Below are 24,282 nucleotides of genomic sequence, written 5' to 3' on the forward strand. Positions count from 1 at the left end.
AACACTCACAGTGGGACCATTACTATATGATTCCAATTATATGAGATACCTAGAGTCAGATTCATAGATACAGAAAATAGAATGCAGAGTTTCAGTTTAGGAAGATAAAGTCCTAGAGATGGATGGTAATAAATGCCCAACAGTGTAAGTGTATTTAATTCCACTGGCCTGTACCCTTAAAAATGGGTAAAATGGTAAATTTTATATATATTTACTACAATAAAAGAAAAATACTTTTAAAGGAACCATCTTTTTTAAAAATTATTTTTTACAGTTGTCTGCATTTACCCACCACCATAGCCTCCCACCCCAGCCATCCCCACCTCCCTCCCCTACTTCCACCCCATCTTGGTTTTGTCCATGTGTCCTTTATAGTTGTTCCTGAAAACCTTTCCCCTCTTCTCCCCATTATCTCCTCCCACCTCCCCTCTAGTTACTGTCAGATTGTTCTTAATTTCAATGTCTCTGGTTATATTTTGCTTGCTTGTTTTGTTGATTAGGTCCACTTAAAGGTGAGATCATATGGTATTTGTCCCTCACCGCCTGTCTTATTTCACTTAGCATAATTCTCCCCAGTTCCATCCATGCTGTTGCAAAGGGTAGGAGCTCCTTCTTTCTCTCTGCTGCGTAGAATTCCATAGTATAAATATACCATAGTTTTTTGATCCATTTATTTACTGATGGGCACTTAGGTTGCTCCCAGCACTTGGCTATTGTAAATTTTGTAGCTATGAACATTGGGTTGCATAGGTTCTTTTGGATTGGTGTTTCAGGGTTCTTAGGATACAATCCTAGCAGTGGAATTGCCAGGTCAAAAGGCAGTTCCATTTTTAGTTATCTGAAGAAGTTCCATACTATTTTCCACAGTGGATGCACCAGTCTGCAATCCCACCAACAGTGCACTAGGGTTCACTTTTCTCCACACCCTCTCCAACACTTGTAGTTTGTTGCTTTGTTTATGATGGCCATTTTGACTGGTGTAAAGTGGTTATCTCACTGTGGTTTTAATTTTCATCTCTCTGATGGCTAGTGAAGTTGAGCATCTTTTCATATGTCTCTGGGCCCTCTGTATGTCCTCCTTGGAAAAGTGTCTGTTCAAGTCTTTTGCCCATTTTTTTATTGGGTGGTTTGTCTACCTGGAGTGGAGTCATGTGAGTTCTTTATGTATTTTGGAGATCAAACCCTTGTCCGAGATATCATTGACAAATATGTTTTCCCATATGGTTGGTACCCTTTTCATTTTAATGCTGTTTTCTTTAGCCATGTGGAAGCTTTTTAATTTGATGAGGTCACATTTGTTTATCCTTCCTTTATGTCCCTTGCTTTAGAGGATGTATCAGTGAAGATGGTGCTGCATGGAATGTCTGAGATTTTCCTGCTGATGTTTTCCTCTAGGACTTTTATGGTGTCACAACTTATATTTTAGTCTTTTATCCACCTTGAGTTTATTTTTGTGTATGGTGTAAGTTGGTGATCAAGTTTCATTTTTTTGTATGTAGCTGTCCAGATCTCCCAACACCATTTGTTGAAGAGACTATTTTTACTCCATTTTATGCTTCTTCCCCCCTTGTCAAATATTAACTGACCATAGAGATTTGGGTTTATTTCTGGGCTCTCTATGCTGTTCCATTGGTTTATGTGTCTGTTTTTGTGCCAGTGCCAGGCTATTTCGATTATAGTGGCCTTGTAATACAGTTTGATATCAGGTATTGTGATCCTTCCTACTTTGTACTTCTTTCTCAAAATTGCTGCAGCTATTCGGGGTCATTTATGGTTCCATATAAATTTCTGAAATGTTTGTTCTATATCTGTGAAATATGTCATTGGTACTTTAATAGGGATTGTGTTGAATCTATAAATTGCTTTGGGTAGTATGGACATTTTGATGATGTTAATTCTTCTAATCCATGAACACGGTATATGCTTCCATGTGTTTGTGTCTCTTTAATTTCTTCCTTCAGTGTTTTATAATTTTCTGAGTACAGGTCTCTTACCTCCTTGATTAGGTTTATTCATAGGTACTTTATTTTTCTTGTTGCTATATCAAATGGGGTGTTTTTCCTGATTTCTGTTTCTGATATCTCATTGTTGGTGTACAAAAATTTGATTTCTAAATATTGACTTTGTATTCTACTGTTTTGCCAAATTCATTTATTAGGTCAAGTAGTTTTTTGGTGGAGTCCATAGGACTTTCTATGTACACTGTCATGTCATCTGCAAATGATGACAGTTTTGTTTCCTTCTTTCCAATTTGCATGCCTTTTATTTCTTTTTCTTGTCTGATTGCTCTGGCTAAGACTTCGAATACTATGTTGAGTAAGAGTAGTGAAAGCAGACATCCTTGTCTTGTTCCTGATCTTAGTGGGAAGGCTTTAAGTTTTGGCCCTTTGAGTATGATGTTGCCTGTAGGTCTCTCGTATATGGCCTTAATTATGTTGAGGAATGCTCCCTCTACATGTTCCCACTTTGCTGTGTTTTTATCATAAATGGGTGCTGTACCTTATCAAATGATTTTTCCACATCTATTGATATGATCATGTGATTTTTGTCTTCTGTTCTGTTTATGTGATGTATTACGTTTAGTGATTTGCAAATATTGTACCATCCTTGCATCCCTGGGATGAATCCCACTTGATCGTGGTGTATGATCTTTTTAACATATTGCTGGATGTGGTTTACAAACATTTTTTTGAGAATTTTAGCATCTATGTTCATCAGCAATATTGGCCTGAAGTTTTCTTTCTTTGTTATGTCTTTATCTGACTTTGGGATTAGGATGATGCTGGCTTCATAAAACGAGTTTGGGAGTCTTCCATCTTCTTGGATTTTTTGGAGTAGTCTGTGAAGGATAGGGGTTAGCTCATCCTTAAATGCTTTGTAAAATTCTCCTGTGAAACCGTCTGGTCCAGGGGTTTTGTGTGTTGGGAGATTTTTGATTACTGCTCCAATTTCATCAGGTGTTAAATTGGTCTGTTCAGGCTTTCTGTTTCTTCTTCATTCAGTTTTGGAAGATTATATTTTTCTAGAAATTTGTCCATTTCACCTAGGTTCTCAAATTTCTTGGCATATAGTTCTTCATAGTAATTTCTTACAGTCCTTTGTATTTCTTTGATATCAGTTGTAATCTCCCCTCTTTCATTTTTTATTGTGTTTATTTGGATCCTCTTTCTTTTTTCTTGATGAGTCTACTTAAAGGCTTTTTGATTTTGTTAAAGGAACCATCTTAATATAAATGGGGTGGATAATGATGGGATGATAACTCTGGTAAACATATCTTTCTGACCTTAATGTAAAAATAATTTTAATATGTATATAACTTTTTAGCAGAGCAAAATAAGCATTTACTAATATTTTCCTTACATGTCAATTGATTTTTGAAATTAGAAAATACCTAAATGTTTATTATTGGAGAATTAGTGTAATAAATCATGGTATATCTAAGCAATTGCTTAAAAATGCAGGTTTTAGACTCATAACAACTGAATTCTACACCAGAGTCCATTGTCCACTATGCCTGTGACTGTGGGCAAGATATATAAATATTCCTTGTCCCAGTTTAGTTATCTGATAGTGTCTGCTTATTATAAGGATTGAGTTAATACATAAGAAGTATTTAGAACAATGTCTGGCATATGTGAGTATTTAACAAATATTACTATTGACAGTACTACTACATCGCTGTTATTATTGTTATTATATAGTAGCAGTTTAAAAAGAAGGTGGTAGGATCTATACGTATTGATGAGAACGTATCCATAATATATATTTAAAATAGTAGGTTAAAAATGTGTATGATACAATTCTACTTATACATTATGAAATTTATGGTACCTCTTATTCCTTCTGTTGGAATAGTGTACAGTGAGCACATATCAGAAGGAAATAGAGTTCCATTTTGAAAAAAATTACATTCTTTTGCTGATGTTGTTATATTGTGCTTTTGATGTTTGGGAAAAACCCTTAGGAGAAAAAAATCAAGGAATTTGAAAAGAAATTATTTCATGTAGCAGGTGGAATTCCATTTAATAGTAGAAATTCTACATTAGGATATCTTCAGGTAAAGCTGTGGTATAAATTTAAGAGCACTAGACTGAGGACTCATTTCTTCTGTATTATTTATAAACAAAGTGAAATTACAATATTCAATGCTATCTTTAAATGAAATTTGTTCTCTTTTTCCTAGCCATTTAGTATTGATGAGCATAATTGCCACTTATTATGTTAAAAGCAGACACATACACACAACTATGTTATTCATATGGTTTGGCAAATTTATCACTAATTTTTTACCTTTGAATCAATTACAGAACTACTTCTAAGTCTGATACATTTATGTTTCTCTATTTTGGATAATATTTACATTATAAATGGAAAATACTTAGAAATTTCCTTTCTGATTATATTTTCTAAATGAGTGAAGCTTTTAATTCATAGGATAAGCTAAACCAATCTCATTCCATTTCTTTATCTCAGACAACATGTGCAAAAAGGAGAGAATCAGTTTCCCTTCCCTTAACAGTGATTTTTAATAGTGGCATATTCTGACAGCTTCTTCATTGTTGACTGCTATTAACCATCTTCAGGGACTAGCAATTCTTTCAGATTTCTAGAAACAAGATTTAAAATGATATGGAAGGAGAACAAGAGTTTGTAACTGCAAAATACTGATGGTTATGTGAGAAATGGATGTTTCAAAAACTTTGTGAATGAATTTTTGGGAAAAGAGATTTTTAAGAGCTTGGGGAAAGAAGCAAAATGGCCTTGGAAAGGTCAAATGGCAAAGAAGTCTTTAATATAATAGAAATGTTTGCAACCATTGCATCTGTTTAACGTTTTGGTCACTTTGTTATTTTTTTAACTGAAACATTTTATTTCCTTACAGAAGTGTTAGGAATTAATTACGTGATGTGTTGGCATGACAAAAGTAAAGCAATGTGTTTTCTTTTTTGTTTTTGGGTTTGTTTGGGTTTTTTTTGTCTTTTGATCATTTATTTTTATTTTTCTAAAGACTTTATTTATTTATTTTTAGAGAGGGGGAAGGGAGGAGAGAGAGAGGAAATCATCAATGTGTGGTTGACTCTTGCACACCCCTAGCACAGGCATGTGCCCTGACTGGGAATCAAACTGGCAACCCTTTGCTTTGTAGACGCGTGCTCAGTCCACTGAGCTACGCTAGCCATGGCCCTTTTGATCATTTTTCAGACATGGAACTTCCCAGTTTCCTTGTCCAGACTAGAGCAAAGACCAAATTGGGGAAGTCAAAATAGGTCACAAACCTCATATTAGTCCATTTTGGGAATAATATAATAATTCATCAAACATACATAGAACAGGTCAAAAATTCCCTGTACATTCTTGTTAGAAGTTATCTATCTATTCTCTGCATAATTTTATTTTTCTCCCATGTTCTGCACAGCTTCGTTGTTGCTGCTGGGAAAGCTTCTTTTTTAAAAAAATACATTCATTGATTATGCTATTACATTTGTCCCATTCTCCCCCACTTCACTCCACTCCATCGTGCCCACCCCCTCCCTCCCACATTCCCCCTTACAGTTCATGTCCATGGGTCATACTTATCAGTTCCTTGGCTTCTACATTTCCTATACTATTCTTACCCACCCCCTGTCTATTTTCTACCTACCATTTATGCTACTTATTCTCTGTACCTTCCCCCCCCCTCCCCTATTGATAACCCTCCATGTGATCTCCATTTCTGTGGTTCTGTTCCTGTTCTAGTTGTTTGCTTAGTTTGCTTTTGTTTTTGTTTTAGGTGTGGTTGTTAATAACTGTGAGTTTGCTGTCATTTTTACTGTTCATATTTTTTATCTTCTTTTTCTTAGATAAATCCCTTTAACATTTCATATAATAAGGGCTTGGTGATGATAAACTCCTTTAACTTGACAATAATTGGGAAGCACTTTATCTGCCCTTCCATTCTAAATGATAGCTTTGCTGGATACAGTAATCTTGGATGTAGGTCCTTGCCTTTCACGCCTTTGAATACTTCTTTCCAGCCCCTTCTTGCCTGCAATGTCTCTTTTGAGAAATCAGCTGACAGTCTTATGGGAACTCCTTTGTAGGTAACTGTGTCCTTTTCTCTTGCTGCTTCTAAGATTCTCTCCTTCTGTTTCATCTTGGCTAATGTAATTATGATGTGCCTTGGTGTGTTCCTCCTTGGGTCCAGCTTCTTTGGGACTCTCTGAGCTTCCTGGACTTCCTGGAAATCTATTTCCTTTGCCAGATTGGGGAAGTTCTCCTTCATTATTTGTTCAAATAAGTTTTCAATTTTTTGTTCTTCCTCTTCTCCTTCTGGCACCCCTATAATTCGGATGTTGAACATTTCAAGATGTCCTGGAGGTTCCTAAGCTTCTCCTCATTTTTCTGAATTCTTGTTTCTTCATTCTTTTCTGGTTGGATGTTTCTTTCTTCCTTCTGGTCCACACCGTTGATTTGAGTCCCAGTTTCCTTCCCATCACTATTGGTTCCCTGTACATTTTCCTTTGTTTCTCTTAGCATAGCCTTCATTTTTTCATCTAATTTGCAACCAAATTCAACCAATTCTGTGAGCATCCTAATTACCAGTGTTTTGAACTGTGCATCTGATAGGTTGGCTATCTGTTCACTGCTTAGTTATATTACTTCTGGAGCTTTGATCTGTTATTTCATTTGGGCCATTTTTTTTTTGTCTTGGCGCAGCTGTTATGTAAAGGGGCGGAGCCTTAGGTGTTCACCGGGGGTGGTAACGCTGGTTGCTGCGCTGTGATGCTGTACATGGGAGAGGGGCCGAGAGGGAGTAATGGCGCCCGCTCCACTCTCTGCTGGATTTCAGTCACTCCCTTCGCTACCCACAATCAAATTGGGACCCTCTGGTGCTGATTTCCAGGTGGGTAGGCTTGTGCACGCTCTAGGCCCCTGTGGGTCTCTCCAAAGACCTCTCCTGTGAGGCTGGGAGTTTCTCCCGCTGCTGCCCCAACCCCCACGGATGTTTTCAATCAGAGGTTTGAGGCTTTATTTCCCCGAGCTGGAACTATGGGTTGCGCAGTCTGTTTCACTCCCCTGCCATTCCTCCTGGCTTATCTATGCGCGAATGTGGGGCGGCGGGGTCTGCTAGTGGTTGTGCTGCCTGCCCCCTTCCTTCCACAATCCGCCACCTCTCTGGGTCAGGCCCTCCCAGTTTATCTATGCACGAATGTGGGGCCGCAGGGTCTGCTAGCTGTCGCACTGCCTGCCCCATTTGTTCCACAATCCGGGGCCACCTTGCAGTGAGTCCTCTCTACCCAGCTGTCCATCTCTGCCCCTTCTACTGGTCTGGATGAATGTTTCTTCTATATATATCTCCTTGGTTATCGGACTTCCATACAGTTCGATTTTCTGTCATTTCTGGTTGTTTTTTGTTTTTAAATTATTGTCCTTCTTTTGGTTGTGCAAGGAGGCACAGTGTGTCTACCTACGCCTCCATTTTGGCCAGAAGCCGGGAAAAATTCTTTTTTTTTTAACATTTTTAATTTTCAAATCCTTAATCTTAGACAAAAAGCTAAAAAAAGATATTTCACAGTTATATTGAATGAAATTTGAATTCAATGAATATGTGTTTGATAATGAAGTGTAATATTCATTGTTTTCATAATAAGAAATGCAGCTTACTCTGTTGTTTAAGTAATAAGTATATTGGTTTGGGAGTCAAGATAGACCATCAACCTTTGAACAATCTTCCATTGCTATCTTCCCCCAAAAAAGTTTTTAAAAATATGTCTACAGAGATTTTTTAAAAGATATTTAATAAACCCTAATAACCAGCCTAGCTATTGTGAATGAAACCATTTTAATTTGGGGGAAATAGTTTACTTAACATTACGGATTAACCATTGTTCTTTAAAGCCATTTTCTTCAAAAAGTAAATAAGAATGCATCAAATTAAGGCCTGAAGGAAATAAATCAGAATGTCAAATGGGTGAATTTTGCGAAGTCTTTATAATGGATGTACATTAAAAAAACAAAGGACATCATAAGAAAGATTTTCTGGTAGCTAAACCACTTTTGACAATGAAAGAAGTCATTCTTTTTGTAATGTATCAACTCCTTCTACAGGACTGACTGCTGATGCTAGAGTAGTAATAAACAGAGCCCGTGTGGAGTGCCAGAGCCATAAGCTTACAGTTGAGGACCCAGTCACTGTGGAATATATAACTCGCTTCATAGCAACCTTAAAACAGGTAAGCCAATAAATATAGCAACCAACTGCTTTAAATTTCCTCCTTTATCACTATGGGTCTAGTCATGGAAGTACTTCAATCATTTAGTCTGTTAAATCTACTAGATTCCTTCTTCTTTCTTAAACTTCCTATTCACACTCTTAATCCAGTGGAATGAATTGACTAGGCATCCCAATCAGTATCAGTTGTGAGAATTATATTAAAATTTAAAAGAGCAAGAAATCTAGTATCTTAAGGGTATTTCTTCACTTCTGGAGATAAAGTAATGACAACCATTTTTTAGAGTTTACCAAAGCAGTACCCATGATCCTGTCACCAACAAACCTAAACACAACTGATCAGGTTCAGGTATGACTTCTGAATTCATGAGTAAGTACATTAACATAAGTATAATCATGATATATACAAGTATTCTTTTTCAATTATGTTACATGTTTTTATATATGACAACATAGTCCTTATATAACTAAATACAGGCAGACCTCCTATTGTGCTTCACATTATTGCACTTCATGGATGTTGCATTTATTACAAATTGAAAGTAAGACCCTCCATCAGCAAAAAGATGATGACTTGCTTTATTGTGATAAATTCTCTTTATTATGGTGCTCTGGAACCCAACCTGCAATATCTCAGAGGTATGCCTGTAATATTGTTTTTAGTTTTTATCAGTAATTCTTTTTTTAAGTATATTCTATTGATTATACTATTACAGTTGTCCCAATTTTTTTCTCCCCTTTATCCCTCCTCCATCCTGCACCGCCCCCCCCACTCTCCAGCATTATCCCCCCTTAGTTCATGTCCATGGGTTGTACATGTAAGTTCTCTGGCTTCTCTATTTCCTACACTATTCTTAACCTCCCCCCATCTATTTTATGCCTACTAATTATGCTTCTTATTCCCTGTACCTTCCGCTGCCCATTCTTCCCCTCTCCCTCCCCACTGAAAACCCTCCATGTGATCTCCATTTCTCTGGTTCTGTTCCTGTTCTAGTTGTTTGCTTAGTTTTTGTTTTTTAGGTTCAGTTGTTGATAGATATGAGTTTGTTGTCATTTTACTGTTCATCGTGTTTGATCTTCTACTATTTCTTAGATAAGTCCCTTTAACATTTCATATAATAAGGGCTTGGCCCTCTGGCTGGTGTGGCTCAGTGGATTGAGCACTGGCCTGTGATCCAGAGTTGCAGGTTCTATTCCCAGTCAGTGCTTACGCCTGGGTTGCAGGCCAGGTCCCCAGTGGGGGGTGCACAAGAGGCAACCACACATTGATGTTTCTCTCCCTGTCTTTCTCCCTCCCTTCCTTTCTGTAAAAATAAATAAATAAAATCTTTAAAAAAAATAAGGACTTGGTAATGATAAACTCCTTTACTTTTTTACCTTATCTGGGAAACACTTTATCTGCCCTCCCATTCTAAATGACAGCTTTGCTGGATAGAGTAATCTTCGATGCAGGTCCTTGCCTTTCATGACTTTAAATACTTCTTTCAACCCCCTTCTTGCCTGTAAGGTTTCTTTTGAAGTCAGAGCTGCTAGTCTCATGGGAACTCCTTTGTAGGTAACTGTCTCCTTTTCTCTTGCTGCTTTTAAGATTTTCTCTTTATCTTTAATCTTGGGTAACTTAGTGATGATGTGCCTTGGAGTGTTCCTTCTTGGGTCCAGTTTCTTTGGGACTCTCTGGGCTTCATGGACTTCCTGGAAGTCTTATTTCCTTTGTCAGATTGTGTAAGCTTTCCTTCATTTTTTTGTTCAAATAAGTTTTCAATTTCTTGCTCTTGTTCTTCTCCTTCTGGCATCCGTATGATTCAGGTGTTGGGGCCCCTAAAGTTGTCCCATAAATTCCTAAGCCTGTCCTCATTTTTTTGAATTCTTGTTTCTTCATTCTGTTCCGGTTGGATGTTTATTTCTTGCTTTTATTCCAAATTGTTGGTTGCGTCCTGGTTTCCTTCCCTTCACTGTTGGTTCCCTGTACATTTTCCTTTATTTCACTTTTCATAGCCTTCACTTTTTCCTTCATTTTATGACCAAGCTCAATCAGTTCTGTGAGCATCCTGATTGCCAGTGTTTTGAACTCTGCATCAGATAGGTTGGCTATTTCCTCATCACTTAGCTCTTCTTCTGGAGTTTTGAACTGTCCTTTCATTTGGGCCATATTTCTTTGTCTCAGAACATCTGTTATGTTTTAAGCGGGCCCAACCTTAAGTATTTATCAGGGTGGGGGAATCCTCTTTGCTGTGTTGTGGTGCTGTCCGTGAGGGAGGGGTCAGAGAGGGGACAATGCCAGTGGCTTGCTGTACTTTAGCCGCACTTCCCATTGAATGCTCCTGTGAGGCTGGGAGATTCGCCTGCTGTTGCAACCCCCTCAGTATTTTACAGCTAGTTTTGAGTCTTTAGTTTCCCATTCAGGCAGCCCCAGCTCGCCAGCATGGTCCACCACTTTGCGGTGGATCCTCTCCACTCAGCTGCCTGTCTCCTGTCACCTACTGGTCTGGGTGTATGTTTCTTTTACTCCTTGGTTGTTGGAGTTCTATGCAGTTTGATTTTCTGGCACTTCTGATTGTTTATTGTTTTTAAATTGGTTGTTATCCTTTTTTACGTTGTGCAAAGAAGTGAAGCATTTCTTCCTATGCCTCCATCTTGGCCAGGAGCTCTTCTTTTTAGTTGCTATCAGTAATTCCTTAGGTTGTTTCTAGTTTCCTTCATTTTCTTACTCCCTCTCTGGCTCACAGGCTCTCAATTGCTACTTTGATAACATTACTCTATCTTTGAGACAGTTTTTATTTTTCTTTTTTGGATTACATTGTTAAATTAATTTTCAGTATGGGATTACTAGATTAGAGATTATAATTGGTTTTAAGATTCTTGTTATATATAGCTAAATTACTTTCTAAAAAGACTGAACCAATTTTTATTGTGCAACCAACAATGCATAATTATATCCCTGAAGGATAATCAGCATTGGGTTTTTTCCATTTTTATTTTATTTTGCAAATACGCACAGCATAATGCTTGTATAGTTGTTTTAAATTATTTTTTATAATTAGTGGTGAAGTTTATTTTTTTCACATATTGGTTCATTATCTTCATTCTCCTAAAATAAACCATTTTCCCTTTAGACAGTGTGCCCTCCAATGGTTAAGAATGTGTCCTCAGGAGCCAGAATTTTGGGATTTCAATCCTGGCTCTGCTGCTTCCTAGTTAATCCTTTGGGCAAACTATTTAGTCCATTTTGCCTCAATTTTCTTACTTATAAAGTGAGCATTACAGTAATACCTACTCTGTTGAGTTAGATTAAGTGATTTAATACATTTTAAACATTTAGAACACTTTCTGGCGTGGATTTTACCACTTGTCCATGTAGAGATTCTTTTTAAACACCATGTATTTTACATATTAAAGTTGTAAATTATATACTTATTTAAAAATTGGTCTATTCTTTAAGTATAATTTATGGAGCTGGTAAGTCCAACATTTTTATATTTTTCTGTGTTTTTTAATTTGCTTTGATTTTCCCAGAGGTTATAAAGCTATCCACTAAAAAATAAGGTGTAGAACATTGTGTATACAAGATTCCCAATTGTAATTTTTAGGTTTTCTTGTAGAAATATAAAGTTTATGCATAGCACATTTACAGAAATAGACATTTTAAAACTGTAACAGTGAAGTTGTCACTAGGGAGGGTCCTGAGGTCTGAGCAAAAAAGTTATATAATATAGATACACTTTTGGTACTTTTAAATTACTTTAACTATGTGCATGTTATTACTTTTTATTTTAAAAAGTGATTGATTAAGCAAATAAAGTAAAAGGGTCTGTCCTCTAAGCTATGTTTACAAAGCATCTTCTTCATATTTTCGTATGATCTAGGAACATTAGGAGATACAGAGAAATTAAAACATAAACTCTTTATTTTTAAGAGTTGATTTATGTTTGTGTAACCCAGTTATTTGCATCTATAATTTGAAGTGGCTTATTAAAATACATATATATTAAAATATAAAAATTAAAAAAAGATATAATACATAGACAAGTCCAGGAAAAAAGCTTGGTATAAAGCTATTTCGAGCCACAAAGTCATACACATACCATTTCTAAAGCTGCCCACAAATGTGGTCTTGCGCTTTCTGTCGGGACTGCCGCTGCACAACTTCTAGGAGCACCAGTCTCAGGTCAGTGTGAATTCCACTCTCTGGAGCACAAACGCAGGAAGTTCCTGGCACTGAACTAAAAAATACAATTGGTTTCCAGTGCCCTGTTGTCTGCGAGGGAAAAACATGCTTTTTCTTCGAGAGAAACAAAGATTTCCTTGTTTTCGAACTGAAAGAAATGTTTTAGTTGGGTTTTATGTGGAGATAACTTAGTATATTGTAGACAGAATATACTTGATAATAATAATAAGTAAGAATACTTTATAATATTAACAATTGTGGTGTCTCCCAAAGTAAACTATGGCGTGATTCCAAAGCACAGTTCGCTAAAATCAGCTTTACTGGGAACCAAAATGGTGTGACATATACAGTTCTCTACTGTATTAAAAAGATTGCTATCTGTTTACGTTACCAAAATCTATATAAAAGCAACAAGAAAAGAACTTTAAGAGCATATATCAGTAAACTTAGGATTTTATTTTATAGACTACGTACATTAATTTTTTTGTAATTTCATCATGGATTTGAGGTTAGTCCAGAAAGTCGAGGAAGAGGATCTTAATGATACACAGACTAAGAATCAGTAAAGAAGATCACTTTGGCAAGAATACTTTCCTGTTAGAATTTGTTACCTGATAAGTAATAATATGGCCTTTGTATGGCCTATACAGAAAGTAATTATGAAAAACATTTTATTTTTCAGAAATATACTCAGAGCAATGGACGAAGACCTTTTGGTATTTCTGCCTTAATTGTAGGTTTTGATGATGATGGTATCCCAAGATTATATCAGACCGACCCCTCTGGTACTTATCATGCTTGGAAGGTGAATCATGAATTTTTTAATATATTTTTAAAAGTTGAATAAGCATATTTACTGTAAATGCTTTATCACTTTCAAGGACATGACAAAATTGTTAAATTAAAATGTTGATAGTAGTAGAAACTTTATGTAACCATTTAGCTAATCAGCAATTATAATGGTTTTTGGTGGATAGAGAAACATTGAATACTTTGGCTTATTAATCACAGGGTCTTCTCCTTACACTTGAAAAGATGTGACAAACCTAAGGGTATACAAATGGCCAAATAAAAGAAATATCCAGGTCCTTGTTCATCATTCATTCTTCCAAATTAGTGCTGCATCATATTGTTGCTTGCTTTGAATAGAAGAAGTCTGTAATCTTTCGGCTTTTAACAAAGAATTAAGTGAGCTTATAAACTCCGTACTGAAATCTTTAATGCATCCTCTATTCTAGGAGAGTCAAAGCGCCCCAAACTGTGAATTTATTCTTACTTGTCAGTACATTGCAATTACCTCCATATAATTCCTGGGATATAGTTTGGGTTTTGGTTAAGTCATTACTCTTGTTTCAGTACTCAACTAATAACTTTGTTTAATATCACAAAAATCTAGGACCTAGCAAACCTAGTTGCAGTTTTCAGAAGTGAATTTTTGTATATTCTTACATACAAGAATAAGACTACATTATAGAATCTAAGTCATTTTGACTCTATTAAAAGTTTAAGTACTTAGGCCTTAAAATAGTTTTACGAAGAGTTTATTTTACTATTTTTAAGAAGCAGATAAATTAATTGGAAAATAATTGCCTTGATTTTTAAGCCTGTATTAACTAAAGTATTTGATTTGAGCTGACCATCCTCATAGTTTTATAAACCAAGTAACCAAACCAGCAAAAACAATGAAGTGGATTATATTCTTACCACAAAGATCTGAATACTCGTGTTAGCTGTACATCCTCTTTTAAGATACCTAGACAATCTAATTGGTAATCAGAAGCTATGAATTTACCCGCTGCAAATACCAGACATTTTTGTCATATCGTGAATTTTACTCTGAGCAGGAACCGAAGTCAGTGTTAGCAAAACAGAAACATTAAGTAACTTTTTTGAAAATGATCCTTTTGGCTACCATGAGAAAAGTGCATGGAGAGAGAGCAAGAGTGGATGCAGGTAATATAATAAAAATCCAGGTGATTTGAGGCAGGTGGAAGTGCTAGAAATGGTGAGAAGTGGTTAGATTTCGGTTTCATTTTGCCAGATGAAGAGTGGTATGAGGCCTTCTTAATGGATCTGAGGTGTGAAAGAGGAGTAAGAATGACTGAAATGTTTTGGAATATGTATAGATTTATTAAAATGATATAGTGAAGAGGGAAATTTTAATAACATATAGGAAAGTGGAAACATGTAAGAGCAGAGACCTTAAATAGGTACAAGTCATGGAACTCAGCATGGAAGTAGTTGGGGAGAAGCATGACAGTTTTAAGTTTCAGCTTTCAAATAAATAATTGTTTTTAATGGAACATTTCAAACATATACCTAAGAATACAAAATTTAAAAATCATGCATGTATTCATCAAGTCTAAATAGGTGTTAACCACCTTTTAAGTGAAATATTACAGACTAATGAAAGTAATGTTTAAACCACTCCTGTAACCACCAGCCAGCTTGAATGTTAGAGAAGCTTCCTATGTATCCTTATCTCATTCCCCTCCTACTACATCTCCTCCTACTTGCTCCAGGAAACCGCTTTCCTAAATTTGATGTTTACTTTCCTATGCATATCTTTACACTTTCACTGCACATGGAAGTATCCATAAATAATAGGCACTGTTTTGCATATTTTTAAATTTTATGTAATTAGTATTATGTATATCACTCTACAACTTACAATTTTCTTTGTTTAGTTTGACATTAAGTAGAGGTAAGTGTACTGATGAAACTGAAGTGCTGAACCATGTTCCAGAGCACAAGAGGGAGCTGACTTACATTATGTACAGAGGAACATTTCCCCAAGGAAGTGACACTTATTAAACTGAAACTAAATAACAAGGAGCCATCCGGTCATAATCCTTGACTACATTGGGACAGGGATTTTTCCCAGATTAATTTAATTTAAAAAGATACAATGTTAGAGACTTATAGGTAGGTTATGTGGAATCTATATTGTGTAGGAGTTTTCTTGGCATTACAAGCTCACAGGACATAACCATAGTATAAAGCAGCAGATCTCAAAATGCAGTCTTCAGATCCCTATCCATGAGGTGAAAAGTATTTTCATAATAAACTAAGACAATACTTTGCTTTTTTCACCTTGTGCACATTTGCACTGATGGTGTAAGAGCAGTGGTGGTTAAAATTCCTGGTGCCATACCACCCAGCTATATCCGTACTCTTTCTGTTCTTTACCATTATGCATTTGTAGTAAATGAATTCAACTTTCACGTAAGTTGTCTTTGATGAAACAGTACAAATTATTAATTTTATTAAATCTCAATCTTTTTTCTCATCGCAAGAAGAAAATTTAACTCTGTGTGATGATGAATGTTAACCAGACTTATCATGGTGATCACTTCACAATGTATACAAATATCAAATTAATTATGTTGTATACCCAAAACTAATATAATGTTATATGTCAATTATATCTGTTTTTTTAAATATTATTTAAAAACTCCATTCGTAAGCATGCACATTTTAATATTCTGTGTTATGTACTGGAAGTGTGCTTTATTAAAGCACATCTACTGCAGGTACAGTGGTGGTTTTGAAGAAAAACAGTTACGCAATTGTTTGGGTTGCAAGCTGAACTAGCCCATTTTTTATGAAACTTCATTTTCTTTGATAGAACAATAGATAGAATAACTGTGGTTATTCAGACTTGGAAATTTGGCAGGACATCTTCTCAAGAATGAATGATGCACCCTGGCCGGATAGCTCAGTTAGTTAGTGTCTTCCCAATAAGCTAAGGTTGCTGGTGTGATTGCCGGTCAGGGCATATACAAGAGGCAACCAGTGAATGCATTAATGGGTAGAACAACAAAATCGATGTCTCCTCTTCTCTCTCTAAAATTACATAAATAAATAAAATTTTTAAAAAGAATGAATAATCCAAGCCTTTTACTTTAAGGAAACAACTGATAGTATTTGTAGCTGGTGATAATATTCAAGCTTTCAAACAAAAATTAAAATTTTGGAAAACATATATTTGCCACAGTGAACTTGACAGTTTCTCAGTAAAGACTTCTCTGATGAGATCAGTCATGAAATTAATTAGCATAATTATTTGCTATTACAGAAATCAAGTGAGTCGGTATTTGAAAGATCTTTATAATTCAGTGAAGCAGTATTTTTCAGATGACCAAAGCTTAGTATTACAAAACTACCAATGTTAAAGCTTTTGGAGTCCCGTTTTGCTCTTGCGAGTAGTGCTTCAAAACAGGAACAAAGTTAATGATATATTGTATACTTCAGACAGTGTTTTCTAAAATGTAATTCTTTGATGTTAGTTGGTAAAAGTAAATCAGCTCTCAAATTTGGGGAGATGTTTGTTTAAAGAAATGTACTAAGTTTTATTAAGTTCTGGATCTTCTGAAAAGCATTGTGCATCTTCTACAAGCAGTTAAAGTAGTAACCCCAAGATTACTTCAATTTAGAGCCCTTTCTCATTCTGGTATTCTTTGGAAAATACTGCCATAGAGGCATAGAACCTCAGGACTGAAAAGACTTGTAAAGGCTGTTTAACCATCATTTTTAGGAAGTGTATGAGGAAGACCAAAAAAAAAGGAATTTATTTATAAAAATTGTGTATTCATTCTTCCATGTTTAAACTTCAGTAGTCACCTTCAAAGTACTCTCCATTTGATGCAATACACCTATCAAAATGTTTTTTTTTCCACTGCTCAAAACACTTTTTGAACTTACCGATTTTGATGCCTTTTAGTGCTTCTGCCATTTTTTGTTTTCTCTCTTCCAAATCAGCAAAACATTTCCCTTTGAGGACTCTTTTATCCAGGGAATACAAAAGAAAAAGTTGATTGGGGCAAGATCGGGTAAGTAGGGAGGGTGGGGCACAGGTATCATGCCATTTTTTCAGTCAGAATCTGCTGAACACTCGGTGCCATGAGGGCAGGTGTGCTCGTAAATCACCCATGAAAGGGGCAAACTTGTTGAAAGAGTCTTCAGAAAAAATTCACTGAAGCCCTACACAGCCTCTCATACCAACACCAGCTGGTACACTGATACAGATGGGTTCCTGGAACACTCACATAGCGGGGGAAGCCTGTACTACAAGGGACCCACTGTCCAGAAGATAATTCTGGTTTGGTTTTGTTTTTTGGGTCTCCCCTCGTATTAGAAATGCTTTTAGGATCAGCATTTGTTGAAGGGAAGGGGACAGGATTAGGCAGAGGGGAAAGTTAGACTCAGTAAAGACCTCATCAGCCCTTTGTGAAGCTCTGGATCTGGGGTGGCTCTTCAAAGTTGTTCCAAGCTGGAATGAGAGAACTGGACATTAATAGCACTTTGTCAGTCAGTCACTGGATATTGGCCACCTCTGGAAAAGAGTGCATGACCTTAGGTGAGGCAGTCCTTGTAAACCAAGGCACCTCTCAAAGAAAGTTAAGATCTGAGGGCTCTCTGCCATTGGTGCTTTCAGCACCTATAGGAATAAGGGTTTCATTTCTGAAGGGGGATGGGGCAGTGTGTCACAAGATCCACCGAGAGGTATGTGTGAGGTATTGTTTTTGACTTGTACCAGCAGAGATGTAATGATTCTTAACACATAGGGATTTTTTCTCACATAATGAGAAGTTTGAATGTAGGCACTTGCTGGTGTTTGTCTCTGTTATTATCTTATTCTTTTCCCATGCTCTCAGTGGCTGCTAGACCTCCAACCAACATGTCTGCATTCCAGGCAGCAAAGATCCCAAGAAATTCCACCCAGTTGCTTCCACTTGTATATTCCTTTTGATAATGGGGGCTAGGAAATAGCATCATCTAGAGTCCTGTCACAAAGGAAGAATGGCTATTGGGGGTGGCAACTAATATTCTTTGCCAAAGAAGATAATCATTAGATAGGCAGGAAGGGAAAACATTAAAAAAACATCAAGAGTCTGTTGAAGTGGGCTGGGGTAAGTGATGGAGTTAGGGGGAGGGTGGGAGTATGAGTGTGTCAAGAAGCAGCTAGATTTTAGGAAACAAGTCCAGTAGGTAAGAATTAAAGAATTTTGACATCTGCAGTTGGAAGAATTGGACAGGAAAGTCACCAGGAATTTACAAGGTGACCGGTACAGACTCAGATTTCTTTGGCTAACCCACACTTTATATACTTCCTTTGTGGGAGCAACCAGTTAGTTACTTACTCCCTCACTGCCCCCACCCCCCACAAAAACTAGTAGCTAATAAACTCCAAAATCACACCAAGCTGAAGGTTTTACCTTTGATCTTAGTGAAATTTCAAGGCCACAAAATTGATCTAAAATTTACAGCTATTTTATTTTAACCCCCAGAGATACAAAGGAATAGAAACAAATACTTGAAGTAGCAGAACAATAATGCTCTCATTTAGTACAGAAGATGTACTCACTTCCTAAACATCTTCTTTGAGAATCTTCACTGTAATCATAACAACCACCAATTGGGGCTGAAACATTCCCACCTAATACCAGGATCCTTCAGTGAGAGGAAGGCCCTTTCTACTGGTTCTCTTCACTCTAGATTCATCATAGCAGAGGAGTATGTGGCAGCATAGCGTATAGAGTTCAAAGCTTGGATTGTCAAGTCTATTTGGTTTCAAAGCTCAGCCCTTATGTTTACCCCCTATGTGATCTTGGGCATGATTACTTAAGCCGGTGATTCACAAATAGGGGTGATTTTGTCCCCCTAAGGGACATTTGGCAATATATAAAACATGTGGTTGTCACAACTAGGGTAGGTGGTGCTACTGACATCTAGTGGATGGAGACTGCTAAACATCCTACACTCTGCACAGAACTGCCACCACCACCCTCCCACCTTCCCCCAGAGAAGAATTTTCGGGCCCAAAATGTCAAAGTGTTGAGATTAAGAAAACTCATTTTAACCTTTCCAGACCGTCATTTCTTCATTCATGAATTCGGGTTTGTAATATTACCTATTTAATTGTTTTGGAGATGGTTAGGTTAGGTTAGGTGAGATAATTCATGTAAAATGCATAACACACTACCTGGAACGTAAGTGCTTTATTAATGTAAATTACTATTATCATAACCCTTATCATCACTAGTACTAGTCTGGGATTTAGACTACCTGTAGCCATGCAGCCGGGGAAGTTTGTTTGCTCTTCCTTCACTCGATGAAAAATTCTGAAGAATATAGAAAAATGCAAAATGAAACAGAAGAAACCCTTCTTGCTTATAGAGTTAAAGAAGATGATGAATTAATAATTAGTATACTTTAAGTTCTAAGAAAATGTTGTACAGTTCTATTCATGCAAACAGCTTTCTTCATGTCGATTTTCCCCCTCTTGTCTTTTTTTCGCACCATATTGAAGAGTCATAGCTTCTTTCCTCCCCACATCTTTTGGAGCTTCAGCTTTTTCCATCTCCTCTTGCTATCAAGAACTTGGTAGCCATTAAAGCAGTAGAAAGCATTGACCAGTAGAAAGCACTGGTATGTTTGAAAAATTACTCATGCCATCACTACAGATTATTCATATAGGACCAAACGAGCTGCTGAAATGTTGGCTGAGTTTTCAAACCTACAATTTTCATTTGGCAATTATGCTAACAAGTACTGGAGTAAACTGTAAACCTTTAAACTTCATTTAGTAACCATGATGTCCTTTATATCATAGTGATATTAAAAGTTATTTTCTATTTTCCTAGGCAAATGCAATAGGCCGAAGTGCTAAAACTGTCCGAGAATTTCTAGAGAAGAATTACACAGAAGATGCTATAGCGAATGACAATGAAGCTATCAAATTAGCAATAAGAGCTTTATTAGAAGTAAGTGATCTAATAAAGCACATTCAGAGAAGCACAGTTTTTTTCCTCATTTAATTGTTTATTAAAACACAGAATTTTTTGAATTCTAATATTACACTTGTTCTACATCAGGTTGTCCAGTCTGGTGGCAAAAACATTGAGCTTGCTATAATAAGAAGAAACCAACCTTTGAAAGTAAGTCATTAACCAAATAGGAAGAAATACCTGTAGTATATTTTGACAAAAGTTAAAATATTGACACCTGTGAATCTTCATTATAAGCCTTAAACATCCCTTAGCATCCATTGACACTATGACAATTTCTCTTTTGTTTTTGTAGGCCAATACTAATTTGTATGTGCTTATTGCAAGCAGTTACCCACCTCTAGCCCTTTGTGAAGAACTAGAGGTGCTCTGAAAACCTAGAGGTGCTGATATAGACCAACCCCATTTAGTATATGTTCTTGTAAGTACATATACTAAATGTACTAAATCAGTCCTTAATGGGATCAGTATAGCATATTCCCTATCCAGATTCATTCCTGGCACTGTATGGAGAGCAGTTACTCTTCCTGTATTTTTAGATCTTCTAAAATCAAGATATAATTCCAGCTAGTGTCATTCAACTGCCATTTATATACTTCCTGGCCCTCCAGGCTTCTAACATAGTATTATCTTTCATTATGTAAAAAAATCTCCACCCGTTCTTGGTTTTAATCTGTTTTCTCCACTTTTCACTTAAAAGTGCCTTGAGCCACTATTAAGACTTAAATTTTAACAGCTAGTATGATAACCCTTCCATATTTCTTTGTGACAAGTCTAACACTATTATTTATTTACCTTTTATTATCCATTACAGGTTAAAACTGCTGAACTACAAAATAAATTGTTCAGAACAATGCAATAAATTGCTCTGAATTTTATGATGGAGGACTCATTGGCTAAAGAACACTTGAAACATGGTTCACTATGGTTCATTAGGTAGAACTTTACAGTATAGTTTGCCAAACATCTCTCTTCAGTTGAGAGTATAGAAAAGCACTCAAAGCATAGGAAACTATATGAAAAATGCGATAAGTTATTTTACATATACCTTTTGTTTGGGGGAAATATTTTAAGGGGAAGTAGTATTGAAATGAGTGCTGTGTGGAACAGTGGGGTTTTTGTTTTTGTTTTGGAGGAGGGACTTGTTATTGTTACGATACCACATTCCCATATTTTATTAGTTAACCAATGGATAGGGACATGAGGATAGGGCAGCAGCCAAGTTCCAGTGAATCAGAGAGGTAGGGACAGGGTGATGGGATCTTCCCTACACAGCCCCACATAAATAATCAGGATGCTGAACACAGACTGTGGAGATTGCAGCTGTGCCAGGTTGTCATGCCTGCTGCCAAGGGCCTGGGTATATGTGTGCCAACACAGCAGGGACAAAGAACCTCTGAGACCAGAGTCACCTCTCCAGCCCTATCACGTGTATATACACACCCAGATAGACATACACACACACCCAGCCATATACATGTTTTTTACTTATGAGTGGTAGGTTGGTATGTGTCCTGACAGCAAAGCTATACTGTCCTTCCTCATGATGTTTCAGAACAGGCTGTGTGGCGAATGGAGCACACACTTTGGAAATGGATAGATCTGGATTTAAGTTCTAGCAGAACAGGTCATTTAACAGTATGACCTTGAGCAGTTTGCTCCCATCTTTTATTTTAAATAAAATATTGGGTTGGCCAAAAGTCCATTATGTTTTTTTCCATAAAATAAAAGACATTTTTCATTTTGACCAGTAACTTGATTGATTTCAATATTTTGAGTATGTTGGCTATCTCCCACTATTGGCTTCTTGTGGGTAAAGGCCAGGAGTGCTGCTAAACATCTTCCAATGCATAAGACAGTCCCACGGCAAAGAATTATTTGGCCATATGTCAATAGTACCAAGAAACTTCACAAACCACTTTTGACACATTCAATCAGTCACAGCACCTTCTCCGTACAGTTCACCAATCTTTTTGGTGTTTCAATTGCATTTTTACCTTTCTTGAAATAATAAAGCATAATATGCTGAAAATGTGTATCTTCTTCCATCTTCAATATTAAAATGGCTACACAAAAATTCACAAATTTTGATGATTTTTTAAAAATGCATGCTGATATGATGGCTGTCACAATACAATCTAACAAAATTGTTTCAAATGAAGTTAAAGACAACTAAGCACTACTGGAACTTTTGTACAGAAAAAACAACGAACTTAATGGCCAACCCAATAAAAATGATTTAAATAGAAGAAAAACTTTTTGCCTTGTATTTAGTGAAGGAGTTGTAAGCAAAGCAGTGTAAATCATCTTTTCCCTATCTTTTAGGGCTATTCTATGAGCTGATAAAATAGTAAAACCCTATCCGGGAATCACACAGGGTGGGCTAGAGGGAGTTCAGTGATGAGTTATTTGCTCATGAATAGAGTAAGTCTTGCATTAAAGTGGTTTTAGAGTTGTATTTTATATAGGATATGTAATTCAATATCACATTTACCCAGCTTTCTTTTTTAGCACAATGATAGTGGAAATGTCATAGAGTCTGTTACAAATATGTTGCTGTTGAGCCTTTTGGAGCATTCCATTGTATATTCGAGGCCATAAAGTTACAAATAGAAAACAGAAATGTATAAGATAAAATAGGTTTCTTTCATATGTAAATATTTAGAAATTATTGGTATAATTGCAATTTGTTTTTTTTTTTTCTTTTCAGATGTTCAGTGCCAAAGAAATTGAATTACAGGTCACTGCAATAGAAAAGGAAAAGGAAGAAGCAGAGAAGAAAAAATCAAAGAAGACTGCCTAATTCTTAGTGTGAAGACTGGGAGCTTTTAATGTTTTGTTGTATTTCTTGGAATTATTAAGTGAAGTTTTAAATAAGTTGATTTATGGTATTACATTAATAGTTAATGTGCTGTTTTGAGAATGCCAGATTTGTGGCTCTCTTTAGTCTATTATATGGACATACATATATTAGTATAAAGATTTTCTTTATAAAGATTTTAGTAATTGTTGAAAGCTTCATAATTCCACATAAGCCTGAGATGATACTGTATAACCTGCCCAGCATGTTACACTTCTACATACAGCATGTTCCATCAAATGTATGAGTGCTTATTACATTGTGCTAGGGTATTGAAAGGAACAAAGGGAATGTAAAAATGATCCCTCCCTACAGAGGGAGTTTAATCTAAATGGCGCATGAAAAGAATGTGCTTAATGCCTGTAATGAAGTTATATTTTTGAAAGCAAGGGATATATTAATAAAGTATAAAAAGAAAAGCCCATCTACCTTTATTATTTCAGAGCTTTGTCTTTTTTTTTAATGTTCATTTTGAAAATGGGGGAGAGAGGTTGAATTTTTGCAAAGGAATATAAAGCTCAAAGGAGATGGTTAAATCAGTTTGGAATAAAGTCTAATCCATTGGTGGTTGTAGTGCTCTGAAACAAGAGCAAAGGGAAGAGCAGAATCAGAATTTTAAGAGATACAAAGACCTTACATGGCCATCTCACTGGTATTTGTCATGGGCCAAATTCCAGCGGCCTCCTGGTGCTGCGTGTCACTTAACTCCAACATGAAGACTGTAGGGCATTTTCTAGGATGGAGTGTACAATCTGTATTCCACTCTGCTAATTTCACTGGAACCATGGAATTTCATGTCTCTCTATACCCCTCCTGTTTAAAACTTTGAATTCAAGCCAAATATTTGTTTCCTGTCACCTCCTGGCCCTGCTTAGCTATCTAGAAGCAAAGGTGCTTCCCAAGCAGAAGGCTTACTAAACAAAATTTTAGAACTTTGGGGGGGAAAAAAACAACCCGCAACTTTTGACAATCAGATCAGCTCCCACTGAAGATATGTCTCAATATGACATGCATACAACACAGGAAGGGCAGGATGTCCGCATTGTGCTACTGCAGTAAACCCATTGTAAATCCTTGATACTCTGGATACATGGCTTAGCATCTTCCATATACCTTTTGGCACTCATACTATATTGAAATTATCTGTTTGATCTACCTTTTTGGACAAATATTGAGTGCCTTAAATGACAGACAATGTGTTATTTGCTAGAGGTAGAGCATTAAAGTAGACTCAGTTATTGTCCTTTTTACTGTG

General features: G+C 36.4%; 1 protein-coding gene across 5 annotated transcripts in view; it reads left to right on the forward strand.

The window, feature by feature from the left end:
• Positions 1 to 23,436, forward strand: part of PSMA8 (proteasome 20S subunit alpha 8) — a 53,298-nt gene extending 29,862 nt beyond the window's left edge. For all 5 annotated transcript variants that reach the window (XM_045187707.2, XM_045187708.2, XM_024580599.3 and 2 more), the window contains 5 exons: positions 8,089 to 8,213; positions 13,060 to 13,182; positions 20,024 to 20,143; positions 20,255 to 20,317; positions 22,878 to 23,436. In XM_045187707.2, coding sequence (XP_045043642.1) covers positions 8,089 to 8,213; positions 13,060 to 13,182; positions 20,024 to 20,143; positions 20,255 to 20,317; positions 22,878 to 22,970 — 524 coding nt within the window. In that variant the 3' untranslated portion in view covers positions 22,971 to 23,436. The remainder of the gene's footprint in view (positions 1 to 8,088; positions 8,214 to 13,059; positions 13,183 to 20,023; positions 20,144 to 20,254; positions 20,318 to 22,877) is intronic.
• Positions 23,437 to 24,282: the final 846 nt, after the last annotated feature.

This window comes from Desmodus rotundus, chromosome 10 (assembly GCF_022682495.2).
Source record: "Desmodus rotundus isolate HL8 chromosome 10, HLdesRot8A.1, whole genome shotgun sequence".
Lineage (NCBI taxonomy): Eukaryota > Metazoa > Chordata > Mammalia > Chiroptera > Phyllostomidae > Desmodus > Desmodus rotundus.